Source organism: Orcinus orca, chromosome 1 (genome assembly GCF_937001465.1).
Source record: "Orcinus orca chromosome 1, mOrcOrc1.1, whole genome shotgun sequence".
Classification (NCBI taxonomy): domain Eukaryota; kingdom Metazoa; phylum Chordata; class Mammalia; order Artiodactyla; family Delphinidae; genus Orcinus; species Orcinus orca.
In genome coordinates, this window is record NC_064559.1 from 92,218,495 (window position 1) to 92,236,356 (window position 17,862).

Here is a 17,862-nt window from a genome sequence, read left to right on the forward strand (position 1 = left end):
AGGAAAGCAAGACCTCCAAGACTCTGCACTGTGACTCCACCAGGGCCAGGGTATGGGCTGAGCCCTTTGAGGGCTTCTTACCTGGGACACTGTGATGCCACACTTCTTGGCTAACTCCTCTTTGGCTTCCTCACTGGGGTAGGGGTTGCTGAGATGGGAATAGAAATATTCATTCAGGATTTCCGTCGCTTGCTTGTTGAAATTCCGTCTCTTCCGCCTTCATAAAGAGAAAGGAAACAACAACGACAACGGAAAAAAAAAAAGTTCACACCAAATACATATAAAAAGGGAGAGGAGAGGATCTACGTCTGGGAGAAGACCCTTTTTTGAGTGAAAAGTGAACAAGAGGAGATTTGAGCAAAGGGGTTGGATGCTGAAAGCAGTGCTGAAAGCGTTCTTTAAATACTTCATTGTGTACTGTCGGGACACTAAGCAGAAGAACAATCACATGTATTATACAAATATTTATACAGAGTGGTGAGGGGCATGAAGTTTCAAAATTCCACCATGTTGGTTTTGAACCCTGGACCAGCTGAATACCAGCTGGGTGATTTGGGGTGCCTCTTCAAACTTCAGCTTCTTCAAATGACAGTCAAAAGAGTCAAACTGACCTCACGGGGTGACAGGGAGAAATCAGGTCATACATAGAGAGGACTCAGCACAGTGCCTGGTACATGACAAATACTAGGACTTACTGGGGATTCTTCCTACCAGGTTCCAGGCCTTGGGCCATACCCCCTCAGAGCCATCAATTCAAATTATTCACTTTTCACAACTAGTGAGGTAGCTATGGTTATTCCCATTTACCAATGAAGAACTGAGTTCAAAGGTCACTCAACTAGTAGGTTATAGGGCCAAAGTATCAATTCAGGTCTGCCTGACTACAAAACCCAGCCTCTTTTTTGTACACAGATTGCCTCCTGGCAATTACACAGAGACTCTGTAGCCATAAGTTAAAAATAAGTTGTCTGGACTTCCCTGGTGGCACAGTGGTTAAGACTCCATGCTCCCAATGCAGGGGGCCCGTGTTTGATCCCTGGTCAGGGAATTAGATCCCACACGCATGCTGCAACTAAGGAGCCCATGTGCCGCAACAAAGGAGCCCGTGAGCCACAACTAAGGAGCCCACCTGCTGCAACTAAGGAGACTGCCTGCCTCAACTAAGACCCATAGCAACCAAATTAATAAATAAATATTTTTTAAAAAGTTATTTTCTCTCTGTTCTATTCCCATATAGGCGCATGCAACATTTTTAAAAGGCATGGGGAAGGGGGGCGAGAATGGATGGAAATTAACCCCCTGACTACTTGACCTCCCTTGAAAGGAGAAAAGCAGCACTTTCTAAGCAGGAACAGCTGCTAAATGGTAAAACATAAGCCCACAGAAATCTTTTTAATATATAGGTTGCGAAAATGAAGAAAACCACTTTTTGAATAAAAGCATTTTTCTTCTTAAAAGAAAAAGTGCTAATTGAACTAATTTAAAGTGAGAATCACTTTGTTGCCTCCTCCCTGCTAAGGCCTGAGGATAGCTGGGGTTTGCTTAGGGATGCCTGGCTCCTTGCAGATGCTGGCTGGCCCTCCTTGAGGGGGTGGGGTCTCTATCTTTAAATTAGCTCCATTAGCACTTCTGCCTTTCTAGCTTTTATCAAAGGCTTTTCCTTATGGGGAAGAAAAATTTCCAGAACATCCCTGGTTATGCCAGGATATTGAATTTTCTGATTTAAGCCAACAGAAAGCACCAATCGCCTTGCTAGACAGGAAATTCAGCTAATATTGTATTTTCCGGGTCCCACTTGGATTAATTAACATAATAAAGTGCCTGATTTTACCGGATGAACACCATCTGTCCATAGGTATTAACCACATCTGCCCAGATTATGCCAAGCCCAAGTCACCCTCCCAAATCATGCTGAGTTTCTGGGTCACCCAGCATCAGAAATTGGGCAGATTGGATTAAAAGGCCCAACTAAAAAGGAGGCGTGTATTAAGAGCTCTTGCATGATGGGAATTTGAGGATGGTAGCCAAGTGGCTAACCCGGTCTCCAAGCTAGTCTTTGGATAACCTCTGGCTTCCTCTTGGCCTAAAGAAAACAGTTGTTTTAGGCCTGGGGAAGTGGCCCCTGAAGGCTCCCCTAATTGGGAGTTGTTTGCATTAGCATTACAGTGTATTTCTTGGGACTCTTCCAACTGAGCTCATAGGAAGCCTCTCTGGAATGAGCTGGGGTGCAGGGATGGTGCAGACAGCTGTTCCCGGCTCTCTCCTCCTGGTGACGTGCAATCTTCCTTTAGGTGGTCTCATCTATTCAGATGCATGCACTTAGCACCTTGTGCAGTGGCTGTCTCAATCTAGGGCCTTTGAAGCCCCAGAAGTAGGGTTTTGCAGAATTTCAAGAAACTCAGTAAAAATAATATAATTCTGACGATAAGGTTATTTGAACTAAGACACCTGGTTTCTTTGCTTTGGCTGGAAGCGTTTTCAGCTAGGTGAGTTAACGTGTTATTTCAAGCCAACCAAAAGCTCTGATCATCAGTTATCCAGGTAAACTTAAGAGATGTGGAAGTTGATTAAATTTTAGGGATGGAACCTTTCAAATCACAGTGACTCAAGAGGGTGGAGTGTAGGCGCTGGGCACATATGTTGCTAACCACCAAATGTGTTATCTCTGACCAAATGCCTCTCCTAAAAGCCAACACCCCATTTACTACTGCATACCCCAGACACTTCCAACAAACTCTGTGTTGCTAAGACTAGTATCACATTTCACCCAAACCAGCTCCATTTTCTTTTCTTTCCATATTATATAATGACATCACCATCGATACAGAGTTCATTGTATTTGCTAATCTGTTCGTCCCTTCATTCGTTTGTTTATTCCTTCAAATATTTGAGTACCTAGCATGCGCCAGCATCTGGGAGCGATTCTCAACTCTTCTTGTTCTCTTACTGGATAAACGCTCTCTGTCCATAGGTATGAACCACGTCTGTCCAGATTATGCCAAGCCTAAGCCACTTTCCCAAATCATGCTGAGTTTCTGGGTCACCCAGCATCAGAAATTGGGCAGATTGGATTAAAAGGCCCAACTAAAAAGGAGGCGTGTATTAAGAGCTCTTGCATGATGGGAATTTGAGGAAGGTAGGCCCCAGAGCAAGTCTTCCCAGTTCTATTTTTCAAATCTATCCCTTTTGTTCCATCCTTAGTGTCACTGTTATTTTTGAAATGGGTTTAGAGGAGCCACAGTCTGTCATATAATGGTCTTAGTAGTGTTGTCCAACAGCACTTTCTGCAATGAGGAAAATAAATGTTCTCTGTTCTCCAATATAGCAGCCATCAGCTGCATGTGGCTATCGAGTGGCTGAAATAGGGCTCGTATAACTGGAGTGCTAAAGTTTTAAATTTTATTTACTTTAATTTTAATTAATTTAAATTTAAAATCAAGAAGCCACAGACTAGACAGTGCAACTCCATACTGATGCTTTCCCTAAATCGTGGCCAAGCAACCCTCCTAGAAGGAGAGCATGGACTCACAGCCCTGGTGCACACCATCAAAAGCACGAAATGGCTCCAAAACCCCCTGCTGTAGTCTATTCCATCACATACCAATGTTTATCTTAAAATAAGAATATTTTCCTCCAAATATCTGAGTAAAATGGGGAAGGTTTTTCATACTTATTCTGTATTTCCCCAGTTTGAGAAGCACACACCTCAACAGTGGTCTCCTACCGTTTCTTTGAATTCAGCTCATCTTCAAGAAAATCACTAGAGGAATTCCTCCAAACCATGGATCTGATCATGAAAATAATAATAATAATAATAATAAATAATATATAATATACTGAACCTTACTATATTATAGCTGAATTACGGTGTGAATACTATGTTCCAGACACTATACTTTTTTAATATATTATCTTATTTATTCTTGTATAGAATTATCCCCATTTTAGAAACACAAAAACTGAGTCTTAGGGAGGATAAGCCACTGACCCCGGGTCACAAAGGTAGTCAGGGTTGTAGCAAGAATCTGAATCCAAGAAGTGCAGCTTGAGAACTTACACTATAAATTACTACATCCCCTCCTTAAACAGCTCAGAGTTTCTGCTGCTTCATAGGACCAAGTTGAAATCTTTGCTGGTACAGTTAAGGTCTTTCAGTGGATCTAGCCCCTCCCTAGTGTCTCATTTCCCTCCAATCCTACACATGCTCTACATAATTTCATCCAGCTACATCATATGCTTCTCCATTCCCCAAAGACACTCGCGGCGTTCATGTTCCCTTGCCTTTTCATACCACCCTGTGTATTTCTCTCCAGCAGCATTTGCCACAAGTTTACATGTGTCTTCCCAACTAAACAGCAAATCCTCAAGGGGAGGAGCCATGTTTCACACATATTTGAAACCCCGCTGCCCAACACACAGTATGCATTCCAGTAAGTAATGCCTGTTGAAGTTGAATTATGTTGTCTACTTTGCTTCTGTGATTCCTTCTATGTGTTAAACATCATACTCCTCTGAGACTCAGCACTGTCTGCCTCTCCCTGATTTTCGATCCTCTCTCCCCTTTGGGTAAACTTGGCAGATGTACTTCCTGTGATCATGCGCAGTTTTATGCTGTTATAAGAGCACCTGTCCCAGGAGGACCCACATTTACATGCATTTTTTCATCTTTGTTATTCCAGTGGCTAATATAGCATTTGACAGAGAGTAAAAACTCAGAGAAGTAAATAAATCTAAATACAGTGCCAGTTTGGCCAGACCTTATTGGATGTCCTTTCCTCTTTCTTACCGTCCCCTTTGCTAATCATTTTAGGTAACTCCATCTACCAGGGTGAAGTGCAGAGGTGTACTTCCAACCATGTCTTTAGGTTCTTATTGTTCTCTCTAGCAAGATGTTATTTTTAAAAAACAAGATAAAATTACTGTATTGCTAGAAAACCATTAAAAGGGTTTACAAGTTCTCTCTCTCAAAGAATTACTGTAGTCCTGACAATAAGCTTACCAAGTTTTACAGCACAATGCTTGATATAAAGCTGAAATAATAAATGTTGAGTGAATGAATGAATGAGTGGGATTTTTAAGTTAAACTATTCTGGCACTATAAGGAAGACAAAAAGGATATGACTTGGGGCTTCCCTGGTGGTGCAGTGGTTGAGAGTCCACCTGCCGATGCAGGGGACACGGGCTCGTGCCCCGGTCCGGGAAGATCCCACATGCCGCAGAGCGGCTGCGCCCGTGAGCCATGGCTGCTGAGCCTGCGCGTCCGGAGCCTGTGCTCCGCAACGGGAGAGGCCGCAACAGTGAGAGGCCCGCGTACCGCAAAAAAAAAAAAAAAAGGATATGACTTGAGTGGACAAAACCTGGCCCAAATGCTCAGCTGGGGAGTGTGGAAGGCAGAATCCTAAGAAGATATGTAAGATTCCACCCTGGGGTACATCTCTTTCCCTTGAGCGTATGTGTTGGGGGGCACTGTGAAAATAACAGGATATCCTTCCTGTGATTAAGTTACCAATCAGTTGACTTTGCATTAATGAAACGGGAGATTAGGTTAAATCCTTAAAATGGTGGCATTCTCCAGGAAGAAAGCAAGCAGACAACTTGTAAGCTGCCTGTGGAGAGGGCAGCTTCTAGGATCTGGGGACTTCAGTTCTACAATCACAAGGAACTGAATTATGCCCCTACTGGAATGAGCTTCAGATAAGAGCGTGGCCTCAGCTGACCCCTGGGTTGCAGCTTTGTGCGACTAGAGCAGAGAACCCAGGTTAGCCTGCCCAGGCTCCTGAACAACAGAAACCGTGAGATAATAACTCTGTGTTGTTCTAAGCTGCTAAATTTGTGGTGATCTGTTCTTCAGCAACACAAAATACAAGGAATGTTACACAACAAAGCAGTAACATTCAATTCTGCATACCCATTACATGACGAAGACTAATCCTGTTACTAAATCAAGTCCTCCTTGCATTTTGTCTTCCAAGAAATCTTTTCCGATGAAGCCCTGCCCATCAGATGCATGGTTTAGAGAAGCACATGAACATTAGCAGTGAATGTGTCTTTCTTAGTATAGTGTGTTTAGCTAGCTTTCCCAATTATAGATAGCACTAGAAGCAATGATATTAGCTACCGCAATCAGGAAGTCCAGGCAAACGTTTATTTTTGAGCTGGAAAAACCATTTGCTTAGCCTTGGGTTGGCACTTGGGGTCATATTTTTTCAGCGATACTAAATATACATACCTCTAAGTAAATGCTAATAACAAAGACAAAAGGTTAGTTGTTTTAGTTTTGAACCTTGGCTCAGAGGCAATGATTTAAAGGTTGCAGCAAAAGCAGGAAAGAGACCCTCTCTTACAGTGACTGTCCTTCTGGTGCCAACTGGAACAATCTAGGCAAAGGCTGGTGGAAGTGAAAGGAACTGTGTACAAAGCTCGCCTAGTTTCGCGTCTTTTAGAGTCTGACCTTCTGCTGGCCACAGCAGAGTTACTGAGAGAAGAAATCCTATGAGAAAATGATTCTGCTCCTCCCTTCTCTCTGATTTCTTTCTTGAAAAGAACACAGTCTGGGCCCAATTTTTCTTTTTTTTTTTTTCAGTATCTGCCAACATAAATGCCAACTCCAGCATTTTAACGAGGGGAGTTACCATGGGGATGTAAACAACACATGCAGAGTGGCAGCGGCCACAGCACAGGGGAAAGACCCAGACACAGGCCACCAGTCACTTGCACTTTGTACCGTGAGGAACGGCCTGCTTTAAAGAAGCCAGGCTGGCAGCAGGCCACGGGGCGAGGGCGATGCACGGCGGCGGGGGGGGGGGGTCCTGCTTCAGAGGGCCTGTGCATTCCCCCACTCATCACCATGCTCTGCTGGGAACAGCTCTCTTCATTTGTACTTTCTCTTGACTTACTCTATGGAATTCTATTAGCCCAGAGATCCAGTTTGCTAGCTGGCGTTCTTATTTCATACTCCACGTGACCCAAAACACAATGAATAAAAGAGAGTTTAGGAGGTGCCAGGGAGTTTTAAAGAGGTCTGTGAACTGTAAAGACCACACTTGTGAAGAGAGAGAAAAGTACAGGTAAGAGAGCTGAATACTACATGATTTCCGGGGTGAAAAAATTTAAAAAGCAGAGCATTTGGGTGTCTGAATGAAAAGGAACAAAACTACAGATTATTAAATGGTATATGACCCTGACATACCTAATGTTTCAATAATAAAAATCATATGTTGGGATTATATTCAGGAATTGAAACAATGAATGATGAAATCTGCATTGATAGAAGATGGCTAATTTAAGATGAACTGTAGATCACATAGGATATCCACACTCTGAAAACTTATTTATGAGATCAATTACCAATACACTCCCCTAGAGTCGATGAAAGATATGATATCGCCATTTTACAGGCTGGATAACAGAAGCCAAAGAAATCAAAGGGATTTGTACAAATCCATTGGTCTAGAGGGTAGGAGGACCAAGAACTGATTATTTGTTCTATAGTCTCAGTTTTTGTCGTAAAGGACCTTTCTATCCGTGATTTCAACTGAATTCTTTGACCTCACAAATTAGGTCACAAGTTAATGTCAGGTAGAAAACATCAAATCTTGATTGAAAATCTGGCCCATATCAGACCAGTCCCTTGCCCCTCTACACCCAAGGGACCATGTCTTCTTCATCTTTTCATCTCTGTGCCCCTAAAACTCAGCCCAGAGTAGGACACATGGTAATCTAGTTATAAATATTTGTTGACTCGAACTGGGTGCCCTCTCTGCCTACATATACTGTGGCAAAGATTCCCAGCTCTCAATCAGAACTTTCTGGGAGAAAACAGGTCATTGCACTATCTAGCAAGACCTGTATGGGCCCATAGTTACAAACTATTCCTGTGAAAGAGACACCTAGCGGTATGAAAACAAAAAGTCCTGCTTTTTCTGTCCTTGTAGCTAAGTCATCCTTGCTTCTCATGAAGAGTGAGTAAGCAGCGGCCATAAAGAATACCCCCGCCCATGACACGTTTTTCTGGAGCCGTATAAAACCAATGGCCATCCACCCTCTCAGCACTCCTTTCCCTGACTAAGAACATTTCTCAGGCTACCACTTGGCTTAGCCTTGAACATGATGACAACGGAGTCTTTGGAGAGGGCCAGCCGTGGATTCCAACCCTGGATCAGTGGGTTCTCCCAAAGGACAGACCCCTGCTGGGGACTCACCGCGCATCCAGAAACCGGGAACGCAGGATCATGACGGCCTCACACGTGCTTTGCTTCAGCTGCATCTGGATGGAGCTGAACTTGCGGTGGATGATACTGACCATCCGTTCGATCTCCTTCGGGGAGATGGGCCTGGTCCGGCTTTGCTCTCGCAGGAGATTCATCACGTGGGTGGTGAACTCATTACAGGCCTGGAACGGCAGGATGACACACGTGGGGTGTGGGGAGGGTCCAAGCCTCAGCACACTCGACGTGAGGCTGTGTAGGTCTTTTGCTAGAGACGTGTGCAGGTAAGGAAAGTGGGCTAGTTTGTGGCATTCTGTCAAATCGGAAAAAATAAATGACGCCTGGAAATCCCTTTCCGCCCATTTGATTATAATTTTTGGCCATGCTGTGGATTTTTTTAAAGGGAAAAGAAAATTCTTAAGTATTTTTCAAAATCAATTATTTTTCATGATTTTACTACTATGAAAGATGAGAACACGGACACTAGTATAAAACACACTTCACAACCCTTCACCCTAATGTTAACAGTCAAAGAGAGTTTGGGGCCACATATAGCATGAACTTTCTGTCTTGCCCTTATCTCTGATATGTTAAAGCTTCCAAATATTCAATTCAGCATAAACAGCCCGAAGAGTGGAATCATGGACTTAAAAGCTCTGATAACTCTTCTGGGAGATTTCTCATCCATCTATTTCTACTTCTACTTTTATCGTAAGGACTCCCTCCTATGCCGGTCTTCCGAAGATCTGCTATGTCTATAACACAAAGGGAATAGGTTAAAAAAAAAAAAAAAAACAGCATCCAAATATGAATTAGAGGATTCAGGAGTTATCCCTGCAGAAAGGAAAACTCTCAGGTTAGAGACCAACATACTCTCAGCTCTGGAAGTGAAACTGGAGATCATTTTTCCCGCCTCCTTATTTTACAGTTGGGAAAACTGTGGCTCCAAGAGATGAAGGGCCCACAGCAAAAAACAGCAGCTGAGGCAGGACCTGAACACATCCTCATCCAGGCCAGGGTGTCTCTTCTTTCCCAGACCCTGAATCTGCTCCTCAGAGCACCACTGCCCTTTCTCTTAGTTACTATTACTTATCATCTCGGTAGTCGGGTTTTATTAGTGAACATTCAATAAAATATCTACTCACAGGTTAACTCACAGTAATGTTCTAAAACTGTATAAGACTGTTCACAAAAAAGGGCAACTTGATGCTGTGAGACTTGAAGAACTAAGGACTCAAAGGGTTCAACTTAATATTAACAGTGGAAACACGCCCATTGAGGCTAACACTGCATTGCCCTTGTTTTTTACAGCACCAAGCCCTTCCTAGCTGTCAATTATGCAGTAACAATAACATATTTACAGTTCATTTCTCCAAGAAATCCTTCGAGGTCGGCTGGCCAAAGATACAAAGGCAGACGCATCCACTGGGCTGTGTCTACACTGGGGGCTGGGAGGCCTGGGCTTTGACCTGCCTCCGTGAGTATGAGGGTAAATCCTTTCACTACTCAGTACTTCGTTTTATTTGTCCGAGAGTGGATTGAATCATTCCTGACCCTTCAGCAAGGCTAGCAGTGCCCGTGCTCTAGTGCAGTGACCTGCAGATGGAGTAAATCACTCACATGAACGCAGCAGTGGGCTAAGAGCACAGACTGCCTGCGTTCAGATCCTGCGCTGGCACTCACTTCGCTCTGGGGCCTTGGCTAGTTATGTAAGATCCCTGTATCTCGTCTTCCCTATTCGTGAAATGGGGATGACAGTACCTCAAAGGGTGTGGTAAGGACTACTTGAGTTACTCTCTTTGTGTCTGGCCACATAAATTGTGTCATTATTATCTCTTCAAAGTACAGAGAACTTAGAAACCCAGCACAGGATCACGATTGGGCAAACCTCTCGCCCCGTGGTAAAACTAAAGGGGGTCACAAATACCTTCTTTCTAGGCTGCAGGCATATGCTGCAGACAGAATCCATAGAAGATCAGGTCCAACAGCAGTTTGCTCTTACTAAGAAAACTGCTACCTAAACACGAGATCTTAGTATAAGCTTCATCTCTCCCCAACCTCAACAAGGGAGGGAGATAAAACCTGGCAGCGAGTTGGCAGCAAGTCTATGAGAAGTCGGGGTGGGGCGTGGTGGGGGGAGGCACACGGCAGGCATCCTAAGTGGCTTTCCGGAGAAACGCTTCATCCCCCGCTGGGCTGCAACCTCTCCCCGCTTGATGGGGGCTCACAGGGAGGAGGGACTGGATGTGAAGGAGGTATTGTCAAGTGCACTTGCTCTCTGCTGGGGAGCCACAGTGCTCGGCTAATAATGAAGTGCTTCATTACGGTGAATAAAAATACTCACAATACCTGATGCTTATTTAGGGCATTGGATCCCGGGCCCCTCTCTGCTCTGCCCCAAACAGACAGTGGAGTCTTTTCACCCACTGCTGAGGTGCAGCAAGACAGCTGCTCAACAGCTGCTTGGGAACACGCAACAGACAGTGCAGAGGAGTTCCAAGTCCATTTTAGACAGACAGAACACAGTGATCCAGATTTTTCCAGGACCTGAACTACCCACGTCTCCTCCTCAGTTCCCCCAAGCTCGGCACCTTCACAGGCTGTGCTGCTCCCATGTAGCCAGGCGCTCCTGATGGAATTGGGAAGCGTGGGGATGGCAATCGTTCATTAAATAGGACCCTCGCCGGCTGAAGGTTTCTGTGACAGAGGAGACTCTGCTGCAGACTGTCCGAAAGATGGTACACCTCCTGGAGCTACCCCTCCAGCTGCCCCCAGAAAGCGGACGCTTTCTGAAAGGAGACGTCCCAAGTTCCAGGGCAAAGGCCCTTCTGGGAGCAGCCTACCCAGGAGAAGCTCTCTTAGAAAATCCTGCTTGAGTTTAAGCAATTTAATCCTAGACTTGAAGCCTCCTTCCTGCACTTCTCTTCAGCCCACCTTCTTCGCTTACTGCTTCAAACTGGATTCGGCTGCCAATTTCAGCAACGAATGTGACTGGGATTTTAAGACTTTCTTGGCTGTGAGTGGACCTGACCCACCTGGGTTCGGCCTTAGAGACAGCCTTGTCAATGCCCTGGCAGCATTATTCACGAAAACTGAAAAGTGAAGAACTCTGCAAAACGACAAGAGTATCGTTTCTTAGAATAGCACTTGGAACAAAATTCAGGTTTCTGGATATCACGGTTTTATCTATTAGAATATTCGCTTCCAACATGATCTGCTGAAAAAGTGTTTTACCAGCCCCTTTTAATGAAGAAAACAATTTCCTTCTTTTCTTTTGAATGAAAGTCTCTAGAAGGCTTCTTTATCTAATAACCTCAGGGTGAAACAATGGCTGGCTCATGTTGGGTTTTTTTGGGGGGGGGAGGTGGGGGATGGGTGAGTAGGGTTATGGTGGCTACTTACTGGAAAGCTAACTGATCCTCTGGTTATCTACCATCACCAAACTAAAATCAAAACAAAACAAACCAAAACAACAGAACCAACTCTTAAATAGTCAGTTTGGTAACCATCTAGGTACTACTAAAACAGAGACTGACATTTTTCCTAAGGTTTCCTATTTTTAAGGAAGCTCCCGCAAGGAATGCTTACAGAAAACAATGAAGAAGATCTGTCTCTCAGACATACTAGCTAGAAGGTTAATGGCATAATTTCCTTATAATCTATTTACTATAATTAACAATACAACTAATATTAATAAATTATTAAGCACATAGAGTATGTTAAACAGTATTCAGTTCTTACCCAGAAAATGCCCAAAGAAATAAGGAAATGATTTTTTAGTGTTTTTGAAGAATAACAAATACAGATTACTACTACATTTACCTAATTTGCTCTGTACTGATGGAGCTTTTCCTTAAGCTCCCAATTTCCAGCATGATTATTATTTAGAATAGGTAGATATCTGTGAGAAGTTTCTGAAGAAGAATAGTTTTTTTATCACTAGCCTCTCTTAGAGAGCATCAATCTAGTCCATGAAAGTAACAGAGAGGTCAAGCCGGTTACTTCATTGTCTACAGACGTCCACACTTGTTCCACATTAAGTGCGGCTGGCTGGGTATTGTTCCAATAAGAGCCCTTGGGCTAAGGGTCAAAATCTGGCTTCCAGGGCCAACTCTGTCCCTCCTTTGGATGTGTGACCCAGATACATCACCTAACCTCTTTGACCTCCAGTTCCTCAGCTGTATCGAAATGAAGATGATGACAGTACCTGTCTGGAGGACCCAGCCTTAAAATTACCTTGAGGAACAAGTGCAGTTAAGTTGACAAAAGTGCTTTAGTCATTTTGGATGAGGATGGAAGAGTGAGACAAGGGGGGGCTTAAATCAAGGAAAGAGTCCATTCGTCTATGTTGCTGGCAACCTGAGCTAAGAAGAAAGCCAGTTTTAAACGCCATCCAGCCTAACATCCATGCCAGTTATGGGTTTAGGGAGGAAGCCACACTCGTCGTGTACCCCTGGAGTTTGGCATGAGTTAACCTGGATACTAGGTCAAGATAGTTTGTTATGCCAGAGGCCAAGCTTAGCAGTGAAGGTAAAATAGGGAAAGCACAGAGTAGGAAGAACCCAAGAGGCCAGCTACGGACCTTGTCAGCAAACGTCCCCATGTGTCTTCCCAAGTTATCCCATTAGTTGGGGCCGACTCTGAACCCTAACATGATGGCCCAGGTGGGGAAGCTGTCATAGATCAGCCAGCTTACCTGAGCTCAGCCTCTCCTGGGAACTGAGGAAATGTCTACATGAGCCTACACCGTGTTAAGAATGTTTTTTCTTTCCCAGGAAGGTGGAGGGTGATGATCCACAGGTTCTTAGCACAAGATTGCTTTTATTTTCCTCCCCTTGAACCCTCCCTACACCTGTCTGATGGCTGAAATTCACCACGCTTGGCTTCCAGCTTCACACCGTTTTCCCTCACAAAAGAAGGGACTTTGTAGAAATCCATTTCAAAGGTAGATAGGAGTGCAATAATGAAACTTTCTTCACTTTAAATTTTAAAATGCCTATTTCTATTTTAAAATTTAAATTTTCTATTAAGTTTGCATTTGCCTTCTACCTAGACAGTCATAAGTGGACAGTACAGGGTCTTCCACTTTTTGCTTTTTCTCCGCTTTCTTCTGTGACCCTTAAAAAAGAAAAGAAAGCCATAAACCTAACAATTCAATGGAAGTAAGTTAACTTAGAATTTCAGGACAATGTCACATCCAAAGAGATGACAACAAATATATCTATAAATAATGGGAGGACAGCCTGATGTTAAGGGACTCCTAATAAAGTAGTATTGCTCATACTGACCAGAGGAAACAATATTGATATTTAAATTCACATGTGGGGTCTTCCCCGGTGGCGCAGTGGTTAGGAATCTGCCGGCCAATGCAGGGGACACGGGTTCAAGCCCTGGTCCGGGAAGATCCCACATGCCGCAGAGCAACTAAGCCCTTGCGCCACAGCTACTGAGCCTGTGCTCTAGAGCTCGTGAGCCACAACTACTGAGCCCACGTGCCACAACTACTGAAGCCCACACGCCTAGAGCCCCTGCTCCGCAACGAGAAGCCACCGCAATGAGAAGCCCACGCACCGCAACGAAGAGTAGCCCCCGCTTGCCTCAACTAGAGAAAGTCCACGCACAGCAACGAAGACGCAATGCAGCCAAAAATTAAATAAATTAATAAATAAATTAATTAAATAAATTAATAAATAAATAAATTTAAAAAAATTCACATGTGTGTGTATGTGTGTGGGGGGGTCCTCTAGTAGAGAGGGGCGCTATTATAATTAGAATACCGTACAACATTTATATACTGTTCTATGACTTAAAGCCTTTCTTAGCCTTTCCTTCATATGATTTTTATGGCTCTTTGATATCCTAGACTCCAAATCCACAGCTCTTTGCCAAAAACCCCCAGCTTTTAGGGTATAGTATGTGGACCACTGGATCCCAGAGACCATTTAGTGGAGTGTCAGGACTGGAATTCAACTTTGTCTGACTCCAGGGGTCCCCTGAGACCCTCTACTCTTCTTCTAGCGGGAGGCGTGTCTCGTATTGCACACCATATATAAAAAGCAGAACATGTTTGACTCCCATTTGAACTGAATCTAGGTAGAGCGAGGGACTTTAGTGTCCATTTCCATAGGATTCCATGAGCACCATGACCCTCTGCTCATGACCCTGAGAGCCCCGGGGCTGCATGTGCACAGGGAAACACTCCAGAGCTCCAGGAACTGAGTTTTCCTTATATTGACTATGGATGTTTTCTGGAATCATCATTTACAACTTCGACTTTTTTTTAATGGCTTTATCTCTAGTTTGCCCGGGTTTTCAACAGTGGACACCAAGGACTCGGTGGGCTCAGGTTCAGCAAGTGGTTCTGGGGTGAGGCCGGAGATGCTGGACCCCAGATGTCAGTCTCCAGGAAACGCTGCCCGCCTCAGCGCCCACAGCCCTGAGTTTCCTGATGCCTCCGCCCTTTTCCTGAAGGGCTGGGGGGCGCCCAGACCCCACAGGGCTGTGGTTACCTGCTCGTATTTCTCCAGCTCCGTGTGGTAGATTTGTCTGATCTGTGAGAGTTTGGCTCTGTAATCAGAATGCTCCACCGAATTGTCGGAACCGGCGCCTCCAGAAGCTGCCGCCGCCGCAGCCGCCGCGGCCGAGCCGCCACCCTTCTCTGGCCCGGCCACCCCCTCCGCCAGCAGCATGTTGTCCAGTCGCATCAGCTGGGGGTCTGTTGGCTCTTCTTCCTGCGCTCCCCGGATACTCAAAACTGCGGGAAGACCCAAAAGAGTGGGGAGGTGTTAAGAGTAACCCAACGAAGCAAAGGTTAATAACAACAACAAAAAACTCCCAATGTATCGTTTGGCTAAGTCTCAAATTACTTGCAATATGGCATCTGAGCAATGGGTTGGAAAAAGAGAGGGATTGGAGGAGGAGAAAATGCAAGGAGAGATTTGCTTCGTTCCCCAAGTTAATTATATCCCATCCTATGAGGTACCTAGCATAGTCCAATTGATGGAGGCAGAAAGTAGACCAGTGGGTACCACGGGCTGCCGGGAAGGAGGGAGATAAGGAGTTCGTGATTAACCGGTACAGAGTTTCATCTTGGGAAGATGAAAAAGTTCTGGAGATGGATGGTGGTGACGGCCGCACAACAATGCGAATGTACTTAATGCCACTGGACTGTCCACTCAAAAACAGTTATAATGATAAGTTTTAGGTTACGCATATTTTACCAGTGAAAGAAATTTCAAATCTACAAACAAATTAATGATAGCAATATAATTTTCACTTTCATCCCCAAACTGCCGAATTTTAATTCAAGGAAAAGCATTTCCTTCTTCATTTCTAATTTTAGATTTCTGTGAGGTTGTGGTTTTATACTCATTGACTTTGTAATACTCGATCAGCCTGAATTTTCATCTCCCAAATGATCTAAGCCAGGCAAATCCAGTTAATTTGGAGGGAAGTGTTAAACCTTACCCCCGGACTAGGGATTTCCATCTCCCCACATTGAGATCAATCTGTTCCAGGTGATAAGAACTCCATCCTGGTACAAACAAGGGTGAGGTCCTTTTAACAAGCTGTCTCAGGGATTCAGAGAAGCCAGTATTCTGATAGGATGGAGAAGGCTCAGCTCTGTTAGAGGCTCTGCTTTTTATTAAAACACCATGACCATTTGCGGGGGATGAGGGGGTGATTTGGACTGAAAGAGATCAAGTGATTTAGTAAATCAGCAGAAGAGCTAGGCAGTCTCTTTTTACTACCTTCAGACAACCTGCCATAAAGTAAATCACTCATCTGAGCCCAGTTTACTTGTCAGCAGCCAAGTCTTTGTTGAGAGCGAACACGAAAAGAATTTCCAATTAAAAACAAACTGAGAGTAGGAAAGGAGGAACACGATTAAAGACGGAGGAGAAGGCGTCCCATGCTGGTTCACATCTTGGGGACGGAGGTGGCAGGGTCTATGCAGCCTGGTGGGTATGTGAACACTGGTGCAGCCAGAGAGCCCAGAGCTGTTTCCAGCCGGGATGCCTCTGGTGAGCACCACGGGGACGGTGCCAGGTGCAGTTGTCTCCTGAGCCCTAGCAAGGTAGCCCCACGGGGTTGTGACAGGGAAGGTGGATCTGAGCTCAATCCGAGGGGACATGTAGACATTCAGGGCATTTCATCACGTATAATACAAGCATAACTGCTGGCTGTGTCCACATGCTCCTGGCTTCTAACAGGCATGACAAGAAGCAACCTTGGAAGCTGTTTCAAAGGAAAGCCCGATTCCTGTGCTAAAAGGAAAACGGCAGCTTTGCTTTCATGAAACAGGAGACAGTCAAGTGGAAGGTCAAGTCATGTGGACCAGGGCTGGCGGTTAGGATTAAAGGCACGGGGTAGGGACACGTGCCCCCCACACCCCATGAAGTAAGAAAGGACGGGAGGAGGGAAAGGAAGACGTGGGGAAGGCAGTTAGCTGGGGAGGAAAGAAGGAAGTCCTCTCTGACGCCCAACAAGCCAGATTTCAGGACCCAGGTTCTCCTCTTGCATCTGAATTTTTAATATTCTGCTGCACTAAAAGAAAATTGCTACATTGTTAATGGCACAGGTTAGGGGATCCTGGAGGTTTATTTTGTGGACCTTTTTCCAATGACATCCTTTTTTTGTAATGGGAAACTGTCCCTTTGATCTTAGAATAATAAAGATTTAGTCATGTTATTCAGTTCCTTGAATTTATTTACTCAGATCTACAAAGTCCTCAGAAGAACATATCACTAACAAAGGTTTCCTTAAGAAAGGAAATGAATGCAGTAACCATTTCCTGAATACCAGTCCCTAAAGGTGGGGAAAAGAACGTGACCCCGCAAGGAGCTGGGCTCAGAGCCCAGGAACCCTTCCTTCCTGGCCTGTACAGCCCAGTGAATTCTTCCAGGTGAGGGCATTTACGTGGGGTTTATGGATGTTTCCCCAGTGAATTTTACTGAATGAATTTTCATTACTTTACCAACGACAAATATCGATGGGCCATTTACAAATGAAAAAAGAAAAAGAAGATCAACTCTGAGCCATTCTGTAATTGTTGCACTTTTGCTTGATCATTAAGAAACTGGTGCTGAGGCAAAACCTGACACTAATATGGCCAGTGTATCCCAGAAGAGGCTGCAAACTTTGGCTGACGGGAAATCTCCCCAAGATGCTGAGGCTGGTTAACTCCGGAGCTGGGCAGTGATGCCTCCAAGTGCTTCTTCCTCATCACTCTATAACAATCCTTCCTGACAGATCCAGCACTGACAGATCTTGTGATGGTTTCTGGTCGCAACAATGGTAGCAAAGCAAAAAATAAGCACGTCATCTTAATGGTGAAGACGCACTTTCCTAGGGCTACCTAAACACTGCGTTACCTGAGGTGGTGATGAGCATCGTCAGACAGCACCTGTGCCTAAGACTGACCTGCTCACCCCATTAGCTTGCTCCTCTAGCAAAGTTCAATTCGTTATGAGAGGAGCAAGAGAGGCAAAGAGACAGGCATGCACAGACCAAAGTGCTGGCACTAGTTCCTCCAGGTACCAGGTAGGTGACTAGGTGGGCATGTTCCTACTAGTATTTCCCATGTGCCCAATATTTACCTCTGAGAATATTTTCCCTTTCCAGCCTCTCTCAGTTGCACCCACGCCCATGCCCT

At 44.7% G+C, this 17,862-nt stretch overlaps 1 protein-coding gene across 6 annotated transcripts in view; it reads right to left on the reverse strand.

Moving 5' to 3' along the window:
• Positions 1–17,862, reverse strand: part of PBX1 (PBX homeobox 1) — a 283,269-nt gene that overhangs the window by 42,112 nt on the left and 223,295 nt on the right. For 4 of the 6 annotated variants that reach the window (XM_033409750.2, XM_033409751.2, XM_049702446.1 and 1 more), the window contains 4 exons: positions 14,717–14,961; positions 8,202–8,392; positions 3,725–3,787; positions 82–217 (listed from right to left, as the gene is read on the reverse strand). In XM_033409750.2, the coding sequence (XP_033265641.1) occupies positions 82–217; positions 3,725–3,787; positions 8,202–8,392; positions 14,717–14,961 (635 nt within the window). The remainder of the gene's footprint in view (positions 1–81; positions 218–3,724; positions 3,788–8,201; positions 8,393–14,716; positions 14,962–17,862) is intronic. The other 2 variants (XM_004282038.3, XM_004282039.3) reach the window with 1 other exon arrangement.